The sequence below is a fragment of the Hypanus sabinus genome, chromosome 29, assembly GCF_030144855.1.
Source record: "Hypanus sabinus isolate sHypSab1 chromosome 29, sHypSab1.hap1, whole genome shotgun sequence".
NCBI lineage: Eukaryota > Metazoa > Chordata > Chondrichthyes > Myliobatiformes > Dasyatidae > Hypanus > Hypanus sabinus.
Genome location: NC_082734.1, coordinates 42,121,250 through 42,132,069, shown reverse-complemented (window position 1 = coordinate 42,132,069; position 10,820 = coordinate 42,121,250). Strand labels below are relative to the sequence as shown.

At 41.7% G+C, this 10,820-nt stretch overlaps 1 protein-coding gene across 1 annotated transcript in view; it reads left to right on the top strand.

The window, feature by feature from the left end:
- The first annotated feature begins 1,261 nt into the window (after positions 1–1,261).
- LOC132383262 (MOB kinase activator 2-like) overlaps positions 1,262–10,820 on the top strand; it is a 66,261-nt gene continuing 56,702 nt past the window's right edge. Inside the window, exon 1 of the mRNA XM_059954223.1 lies at positions 1,262–1,470. Within this exon, the coding sequence (XP_059810206.1) occupies positions 1,454–1,470 (17 nt within the window). The 5' untranslated portion in view covers positions 1,262–1,453. The remainder of the gene's footprint in view (positions 1,471–10,820) is intronic.

The window sequence follows — 10,820 nt, the reverse complement described above, 5'->3', positions numbered from 1 at the left end:
CGCCTCACCTTTCTCTACTACACACTTAATATTCCGGAACCGTGTCGTCCCCACCTGTCCTTTATTCTTCATCTTGCATTCTGGATCTCTACCCCCTGCAAATTTAGTTGAACCCCCCCCCCCCCAAGAAGCACTAGCAAACTTCCCTGCAAGAATGTTAGTACCACTCCAGTTCAGGTGTAAACCGTCCCATCGGAACAGATCCCACCTTCCCTGGAACAAAGCCCAATTATCTAAAAACCTGAAGCCCTCCCTCCTGCACCATCCTCTCAGCCACATATTAATCTGTATAATCCTTTTGTTCCTTGCCTCACTCGCACGTGGCGCAGGTAGCAATCCTGACATTGTTACCCTGGAGGTCCTGCTCTTCAGCTTCGCATCTAACTCCCTGAACTCCCTACGCAGGACCCCCTCACTCTCATCCTACCCACGTCGTTGGTCCCTACATGGACCACAACATCTGGATTCTTGCCCTCCCTCTCGAGAATAACCTGCACCCGATCTGAGATGTCTCGGACCCCGGCACCAGGGGAGCAACATACCATCCGAGACTCCCGATCTTCCCCACAAAATCTCCTATCCGCCCCCCGACTATAGAATCCCCTATCACTACCGCTCTCTTCTCTTCCCTCTTCCTCTTCTTACCTCCCCTTCTTAGTCGAGGGTCCAACCTCAGTGCCAGAGACAGGACCACTGCAACTTGTTCCTGGAATAGTCCATGAATACATAAACATTGCCTTGTTATTATTTTTTTTGCACTATTTATTTGATAATTTAAAGTACTTTATGTCGTTATACTCTACTTCTAAGCAAAACAACAAATCTCATGCCATATAAGACAGTGACAATAACATGTGATTCTGATTCTTAAAACTAAAGAATCTCATCCCACACACAAGAGATGCTGCATATGCTGGAAATCCCGAGGAACTCAGCAGGTTATCAGCAGAATCTCTGGAGAAGACTGAGATCCTTCAACAGGGCTCATCCCAAAAGACAGCATCTCCGACACTGCTGCTTACGTCTCAAGATTTCTAGCATCTGCAGAATATATTGTGTTTACAACCTATTCCCTACGCCTGGTTTTATTCTACTATGCCTCGAGCAGGATTTGAACTCACGACTTTCAGGGGCCGGTGCACACTCGGAGAAGGCGGCTGCTCGTGATGTCATGACGCACCGAACGCAAGGCGCGTTCTGGAGGCTATAAATAACGCGCCCAGTGACGTCACACGGTAGTGTTTACTTCCGGTGAGCGAGGAAAACTCCGTTTGAATGACAGATCTGGGGCTCCGACGGGATTCTCCTTCAGTGCCGCCGCACGAAGAGTCACAACTCTGGCGCTTCTGCAACCTACCTGCAGAAAGAGCTGCATTAAATTAACGTCTTCTATCTGAAAAAGACGTTTATTTCTGCATAAATTACGTTGGAGGCCGCGAAGAGTGCAGAGCTTATGGATTGGTTAATGGGGTAAGCCTGGGTAGTCTCGCCAAATACAGTTGTATTCTTCAGTTTTTTGTGAGGAAAAACTGTTTTGCTCGCAGTCCTGTATAACGGGATTTTTGCCTGACGGTTACGCATGCTCTGTGGGCGCGGGGCATTAAGGGAGCTGTAGTTTTTGTTGTCCTCAGTAGATGAGAATTGGCGCCCTATGGACTGCAAGTACCGGGGTGCACTGCGCCGGCCATAGGCGGCGACCTTATCCCCGTGCATGCGTGCTGGCAGCCTGCACATGGGCAAGGGGCTGGGATTCCCGTGGGCAGATGCTCGTTGCCAAATGGTCACCAACTCTCCCAGCTCCTGGTAGAGAGCAGTGCTCCAACCCACCTAAGGAATTGGGATGGACGGCAACCAAACTGTGTATTCATCTAGGACAATGTGAACCAGGGCATCCTGGTCACACCAAATGCCATCCAGTAGGATTGTGACTTTGGTGGGCACGGCTCAGGTTTCATATGCCCAGAGTGAAGGTCTTGGAAGGTATGCTTGCGTTTTCCCTACCTTCACAGCTGGCTGCTTTTTTTGTTTCCCCTTGCCCATCCCAATATGCTCAGTAGCAGTCTGCATCCTCATTAAAGGCACCTTCACCCTGTTGACTGAGTCTGTTGTCTGGCTGTTAGAATCATAACAAATCATTAGATTATTTCAACACCCAAGTATATTGAGCTGGTACAAGGGTGGAATATGTGTTACAGTTACAAAGAGAACAGTGAAGGTTCAAAGTAAATTCATTATCAAAGAACATTTATGTTACCATATTACTTTGGATTCATTTTCTTCCAGACATTTACAGGGGAAAGAAATACAATAGAATTTTTAAAAAGTATACACAAAGCTTGATAACTGCCAATGTTTAAAGTGCAGACGGTGCAAATAGAAATAAAAATGAGAATGTATAGAATCCTTGAAAATGAGTCTGTAGATCGTAGAATCAGTTCAGAATTGAGATGAAATTAATTATTTATCAAGCAATTTCATACAAATGATGTAATTCAAAGGGGTTAAAATAAACATTAAAATAAAAGACAAAAAGATATACACACAAAATGTTGGAGGAACTCAGCAGGTCAGGCAGCAGCTATGGAAATGAACAGACATGAACGAGACCCCCTTCAGGACTCGAAAGGAAAGTGGAAGATGCCAAAATAAAAAAGTGTGGGGAGGGGAAGAAGGTTAGCTAGAAGGCGATAGGTGAAGCCAGGTGGGTGCAAAAGATAAAGGGCTGGAGAGGAAGAAATCTGATGAGGGAGAAGAATGGACTCTAGGAGAAAGGGAAAGTGGAGGGGCACCAGGAGGAGGTGGTTGGCAGGTGAGAAAAGGAGAGGCCAGAGTGGGGAATTGAAGAAGAGGAGAGGAGAAGGGAATTTCTTTTTTTATTGGAGAAATTTCATGCTGTCCGTTTGAAGGCTACCCAGATGGAATATAAGGTGTTGTTCCTCCACCCTGAGGGTGGCCTCACAAGAGGAGGCCATGGACTGCCATGTTGGAATGGGAATCGGAACTAAAACGTTTGGCCACAAGCAAGTTCCACTTTTGGTGAATGGAGTGGAGGTCCTTGGCAAAGCAGTCCCCCAGTTTACATCGGGTTTCACTAGTGTAGAGGAGGCTGCATCGGGAGCACCGGACACGGTAGACAATCCCAGGAGATTCCCAGGTGGTGTGTTGCCACACCTGGAATGACTGTTTGGGGCTCTGAATGGAGGTAAAGGAGGAGGTGAATGGACAGATGTAGCACTTCAGCCGTTTGCAGGGGTAAGTGTCAGGAGGGAGATTAGTGAGGACCGATGAAAGGACAAGGGAATCACAGAGGGAGCACAATAAGATCTTGGTTAAAAGCAAGTTTAAATAAATAGGTTTTGCGCTGGCATTAAAAAGTGTCAACTGAGTCTGCATTCCTTGTATGGTGGTGTTAGTTATTGAATTCTCCAGCTTAGGAGCCTTGTTTAAAAAAAGCTGACATGCCAATGATCTTTTGAAGGAGATTCTTTAAAGTTAAGAGACCAGCAGAAGACCTGAGAGCTCAGGCAGGATTAAAACACAAAACTGATTCTGTGACGTAGTCTGGTCCCAGACCATTAAGAGCTTTAAAAATATGTAAGAGAACCTTAAAATCATTTCTGAAAGACAGAGGAAGCCGATGCAGAGCAGCTAGTACAGGAGTGATATGTTCCTTCATCCTGGTTTTGGTTAAAATTCTAGCAGTGGTGTTCTGAATGAGTTGAAATATGTCAATAGATTTCTTTGGAAGGCCAGTAGAAAGTCCAATACAGTAATCTAGTCTATTCGATATAAAGGCGTGAATTAGTTTTTTAGCATTATTACAATACAGAAACAAACATGTCTTTTCAATATTTCTTAAGTGATATGCTTCTCTAGTAACTTTCTTTATTTGGTATTTAAAATTCAATTCTGAATCAAGGAATACACACAGGCTAGTTACTTCTGATTTTACAAGGGGAGCTAAGTTTATCTCTTTTGGCTTCAGAGGATTTGTCCTGGGTCCAGCACGCAAGTGCAGTTACAAAGAGAGTACACCAGCATCTCTGCTTCCCTAGAAGTTGCGAAGATTTGGCATGTCATCTAAAACTTTGACAAACTTCTACAGATGTGTGGTGGAGAGTATATTGACTGGCTGCATCACAGTCTGGTATGGAAACACCAATGTCCTTGAATGTGAAAACCCTACAAGAAGTAGTGGATATGTCTCTGTCCATCACGTGTAATTCCTTGCCACCATTAAGTACATCAGCGTGGAGTAGTGTCACAAGAAAGCAGCATCTATCATCAGGGTCCCCCACCATCCAGCTCACACACTCTTTTTGCTGCTGCCATCAGGAAGGAGGTATAGGAGCCTCAAGACTCACACGACCAGGTTCAGAAATGGTTATTACCCCTCAACCATCAGGATCTTGAACCAAAGGGGATAACTTCACTCGCCGCATCACTGAACTGCTACAACCTGTGGACTCACTTTTAGGACTTTTTTTAATTTAAATTTTTTTTTTAACTTTCATTTGTATTTGCACAGTTTGTCTTTTGCACATTGGTTGTTTGCCCATCCTGTTGGGGGTGATCTTTCATTGTTTCTATTACGTTTCTTGTATTTTTTTGTGAATGCTCACAAGAATATAATCTTCAAAGTAAATTTAATATCAAAGTACATACATGCCCCCATATGCATGCCTGAGATTCATTTTCTTGTGGGTGTTCATAGTGAATACAAGAAACAAAATAGAGTCAATTTTGTTTCTGGACTGGACCCAGCAAGGTGGACAAACAGCCAGTGCGCAAAAAAAACCAATACACTATGCCAATGTAAAAGAAAGAGAAGAAACAGTAATGATAAATAATGAAGCAATGAATATCCAGAACATGAGATGAAGAGTCCTTGAGAGTGATGGTTCAGGGGCAATTGGTGAGGTTTCTGTGCCTTTTTCCTAATGGCACCAACAAGAAGTGAGCAGAGTTGTGTTCAGTGACATATATGTACTTTGATAGAAAGTTTACTTTGAACTTTAAACTTATTCCAGACTGAGAAGGGCAGACCTTATATGAATAGGTTATTGGGTAACCTATATGAACAGGTAACAGGGCATGGAAGAATAGGTTGCAGGGAAGTTGGGTGGGGAGTGGTTGCTGTATGTACTTTGTGCATGGATTGGCTTCTAATGTCCTGAGAAAATATGAAAAGAATAAGCCAGTTAGCTCTCAAACTATATTTGTTGTGTTATTCTTTTAAGGTAAGGTTACTTTTCTATCTTGCTTTCCTGTATGAATCCCATATCCTTTATTGTTTTTAATGATTTAAAATATGTCAGACTTCCTGGGTAGACAATTGCAAGGATTCACTATACTCTGGGAAAAGTTACTGCTCATATCTGTCCTGAAGGACCAGTCCTTCAGGACACCCAGGACCCAGGACCATATTCTCTAAATATTCTAGCCAGGGAAAGTGCCAACTCCAACTCCAAATCTGCACTTTTGTTTGTTTCACTGATGTCACACAATATAATTTTTATTATCTGTTAATAACCTTTGTGAATATCCCAAACCCTCCATCACAGGAATTCATCTGGCAAAACTGTACTACAGTCCCTCTATAACAAATATCTCTCCTTGTACACATCATTCCTAGCTGTCTTCTGACTGTAGTGCTTTATAATTGGAGTAAGTCAGTAAAGGTCCATTTAATGTTTTCCTTCCTAATGGGTTGGCATATTTACATATTAACTTCTGTGATACACCCAAGTCTTTCTGAACACTAACACTCTCACCATCTAAAAGTAAACACCATGTTTCAATATTCTATTTTATTGTGGGTAAAGGAAAAAACTAGAATTGAGCCAAGATGAGTTAATCCATTGTTTTATCGACTGACTAGCAAGCTTTAGGGTTCGTTTGCTGAATCTTGTTTCAATACCTTATGCTGTTATACTTGGTTAATAACATGTTCTTGTGTCCAGATTCTCATTGTTCTCATGCTGCTTGCATTGACTAGTTTTAATTTCTCCAGCTTTCGGTAATTTCTCCCCACCCCCAACCACCCTGTTTCTCTCTGTTTTCCATTCTCCATTCTGGCTCCCCTCTTACCCCTTTTCTTCGTTTCACCTGCCTCTGGTGCCCCTCCACTCTCTTCTCCTATCAGGTTCTTTTTCCTTCAGTCCATTACCACCTATCAGCTCTCAGGCTCTCACTTCACCCTCCTTCCCCTTCCCCCACCCACCCACCTTCCCCCTCACTTGGTATCACCATCACTGCCAGGTTGTGCTTCTTCGCTTTCCCCCCTCCCCCAACCACCTCGAACGGGTTTCTTCCCGCTTTCTTTCCTGTCCAGATGAAGTGTCTCAGCCTGAAATGTCGACTCTATTCCTCTCCGTAGATGCTGCTGAGTTCCTGCAGCATTTTGTGTGTGTTGCATTCACCAGGACTTGATACATTTCTTGCCACAGTTGGATGTTCCAAACACTAAGATAAATCATGACTTGAATTGTGGTTACTGCTGCACAATGAATCAAAGGAGAGCATGTATCTCATGAGCAATTTGATAGAAATTTTGGAAAGTGGCAGTCAATATGTGCACGTACATTGTATTAATAAGCACGATACTGTACCTTGATAAATAAAGAACGTGATACTGGGCTGAAATCCCTATTTGTCTTTGAATTAGTGCCAGAGGGATCTTCTAACCACCTAGAGGGTAGTCAACAGCTCAGTGCATTATGCCTCAATCATACATTGGATTGCAAATTTGTAATCATCTGTCTATTGAGTGGAGCTCAGACCTTAGTTCAGTATATGAAGGAAAGGCACTTTACTGGATACGTAAGATTCATTCAAAAGCAAAATTCTGCAAACTATTATTGACTTATTTATTTCCGCATGTACTGAGATGCAGTGAAAAGCTGTCTTGCATACAGTTTACACGGGTCAATTAATTACAGTAGTGCATTGAAGTAAAACAGAAAGTGTTACGTTTGCAGAGAAAGTGCTGTGAAGGTAAACCATAAAGCTCAGGACATAGGGAAGTAAATTATGAGATCAAGAGTCCATCTCATCGAAGTAGGGACCCATTCAGTGGTCTTCTAATAGTGGCATGAGGGTTGTTCTTGAGCCTAGTGGTATGTGCTTTCATCCTTTTGTATCTTCTATCTGAAGGGAGAGGGGAGGAGAAAGAATGTCCAGGTGTGGTCTTTGATTATGTTTTACCAAGGCAGCAGGAAGTGTTGACAGAGTGCATGGAGGGGAGGGCGGTTTCCATGATGTGCTGAGCTATATCTCTGCAGCTTCTTGCAGGCACAGGCAAAGTAGTTACCTACCAAGCCGTGATGCATTCAGATAGGATGATTGCATTGATTAAAAATTTGGTTAGGGTCAAAGGAGGCATGCCAAATTTCCAAGGAAGTAGAGGCACTGGTGAGCTTGCTTGCTGGAAAAGTTTAGAGGATCGATCAGCCCTGATGGAGACAGAAGCAGAACACTTCATTTGATGATCTATCTAAAGTTTTAACTGTTTTTCTCAGCAGGCACTACTTCAGCGGCTGCACATTTTCCAGCATTTTAGTTTTTATTGTATCAGAATCAGGTTTATATCACTGGCATACATCTTGAAATGTGTTTTATGGCAGCAATACATTGCAATACATAATAAACAATCTAAAATTTGCAATAAGATATATATCTTCCCTACAGTGGATTCAGGTTAATTGGGACACATTGGGACCAAGTGCATTTTAGCCCAGTTAAGCAGCTGCCACATTTAGCTAAAGTTTCATGGAAATATTTAAAAATGTATTTAAAAAAAAGACAAACTACCATTAACTGAGTACCAAATGATGTATTTAAGTGAAGTACAGAACAAATTAGAGCACTGTCAAAACTAATATAATACTACAAAACTTATACTACAAAAATTATTAGTTCCTAATAATTATTGGAGGAATTAATCCAGTGTACTCTACCTGTTCTTTTGATTGACTGTAATTGAATAAAATCAGTGCAGATAAGGGACTGTTTTCAAACAATGCTTTCAATAGTTGCATCCTCCAAATCTTCATTTTCATTGTAACATTCAAGATGATTGTCAATATCTTCAAATTCTTCATAACCCTAACTTGTTGAAGTGGTGAAATCATTTCATTTCTAGCATCTCCTAGCCTGAATGCTTGAAACTACAGTGAACAAAACAGTTCTGAATTGTCTTGATGTTTATTACTCACCAGTTATCAGTGATAAAAATCTCTTTTTGAACATAAACACATGCAAGCTTTTTAAAAACTGTTGACTCTAAGCATGGTGTGTCGAATGGCCACACAATGCGCATGTGACTAATGCTATTTAAAAACTGTTTAGCAACAGTCTTCCATCCCAATTAAGCAGCAAAGTATCTCAAATAAACAAAGGGAATCCCGACTATTTTCTTGATTAGTTTTTGTTCCTTAAGAGTTGTCCGAAATAAGCAGCTACTCCGATAAACTGGTGGCCCAATTAACTGGAATTCACTGTATATGTAAAATTAAATCAGAGGTTGACCCTACCAACTGTTGGCCTCAAGTTGTTAATTCAACCAGCTTTTGGTATTGTCAATGGCGGTGTCATCTTGTCGAAGTCAGTTTTCCAGCAACTGGTGGAATTATAGAATTGTTTTTGCGCCATGCCCACTCCCGCCCATATAATTTTCTTAATATTATGTTTCTACATTTGAACTTTATTTTCCACTCCTGTTGGTAAGAGAAAGATAATTGAATAAAGCTAAGACAAATATGAAGGTAAAGTTAATCAATTTTGCGGTATTTCCAAGAGATCAACACAGTTATTGAGTCTGCATATGGAACTGAAATCAGTAAGAGGTAAAGAGTTGTCCCTACACTGATTTTAAAAGTTGCTGTCTCAGGAACATTAGCAGGGAAGTTGGAAGAAAGGGTTGTTTCTGTACCTTTAATACTGGTGGTGGTTGTCTGTCTTATCCGATGACAGGAAACGCGGGCGGCCTTTTAAAGTTGAAAAGCTGTTGCACTGGTCAGTTCCACTCTTTCTATCTTGAAAGTCTAAGCCCAGTACTTTGTCACAACCTAAGGTCTTCATTGTTTGCAATGGATGGCCATGACTTCTTCTGTGCCTTGTTGTGCCCTTCGCTCTCTATGGAGCATTGCAGAACTGCCTTCCTAGCCTTTGGACCTCACGGTTGATCTTTTCCACCCAGTCTGGTGGAGCTGACTTCATATAGAAGGACAGGCATATCCCTATCTCACAGGGATATGTGGTCCACTGGCTCTGAAGCATTGTACCAGGGTGTGGCTGCTGTCACATGCAAGCAGTTACTTGGAGACATGGATGAGAACTGAGTGCCCGGTGGGGACCAAAGGTGAGGGAACTGCCCTAGAATGGATATGACAAGCCGCTTCACCAGAGATGCTACTCCTCCCTGGACACCCCATGCACGCTACTTTAAGCATAAAAGATAATGCTTATTTTGGGGAATAGTGCATATTCTTCTTTAACTAAATGCATTCAAATACTCTTAAAGTTACTCTTAAAGTCTATACATAGTAACATAGAAAACCTACAGCACAATACCGACCCTTCAGCTCACAGTGCTGTGCCGAACATGTACCTACTTTAGAAATTACCTAGGGTTACCCATAGTCCTCTATTTTTCTAAGCTCCATGGACTAATACCAATGGACTACTAAAATCATAATGTGAACTCAGTCTGTTGGATTCACAGAGGTGGGTTTGTGCCATCATCCCATCAGGCAGCTCACTTCAAAATGTTTTTGTTGCTTGGCTGCAATTGTAAACATCGCTGATTATTGTGTCATGGGCAGGTCCAAGGAAAGCCAAATCCATCCATTTAACTGGGGGAAATCAACTTGCAGTTGGCTCATATTTCACTGGTCCAGATTAGAATCATTGCAGCAAGGAAGTCAGCAGCTAAAGTAGGTCAGGCCTGAAATGTCACAGATTCAGCAGGCTATATGTTCCTTGGGAGAGCAAGATTAATTTCAGAATGCAGTCAGGGAAACTAAATCTCCTCAGCTTGCCTGAAATAGTGGCTTCAGTATTTGAATACATTTATTAAAGGAGAATGTGCACTATTTCCCAACATAGGCAATGTCTTTTATTGTTTAATAAACCATCTTGTTTCTCTGTGTAATGTTATCTTCACTTTGAGCATCATTTAATGTTTAGGAAGATGTGAACTTGCCTCCAGACATCTGAAACTGCTCTGTGCTCTATTTCTGACATTTCAAAAGTTGTTTAGAATCACGAAGGGCTTGCGTGACTACAGCCCCTTGGTGGTTTTGCATATCTCCTAACTCCTTCACATCTACATAACTGAGCACTTTACAAGTTTGCAGCTGCAAGAATTTTAAAAAGAAAAGTGCACTGGATGACGTGCACATTGGAGAATGAAAAAGCATTTTGCGTGTCAAATCAGGCCATGGCTGCACATTCCTCATCAGCCTAACCAGAGTAATAATAGGGGTGTTTCAGAGAATTCTAAAATGAAACTGGAATGGATAACAAGAATGGAAATACTAGAGCTGATGTTTACAAGTTTATGAGTATGTCTGTAATGCTATCATGAGCCATGTCTGGAGTTTGGAGGATATCATCTTACTCTAGTTTGCTAACCCTTCATAGCCTTCCTCGGAAGTTCAAATTCAATTGTCTTCCAAATGCAATCAGAATCAGGTTTAATATCTCTGGCATATGCTGTTTTGCAGCAGTACATTGCAATGCATAAAAAATATGAATTACAATAAGAAATATTTGTGTCCATTCAGAAATTTGATAACGGAGGAGAAGAAGTTGAGTGT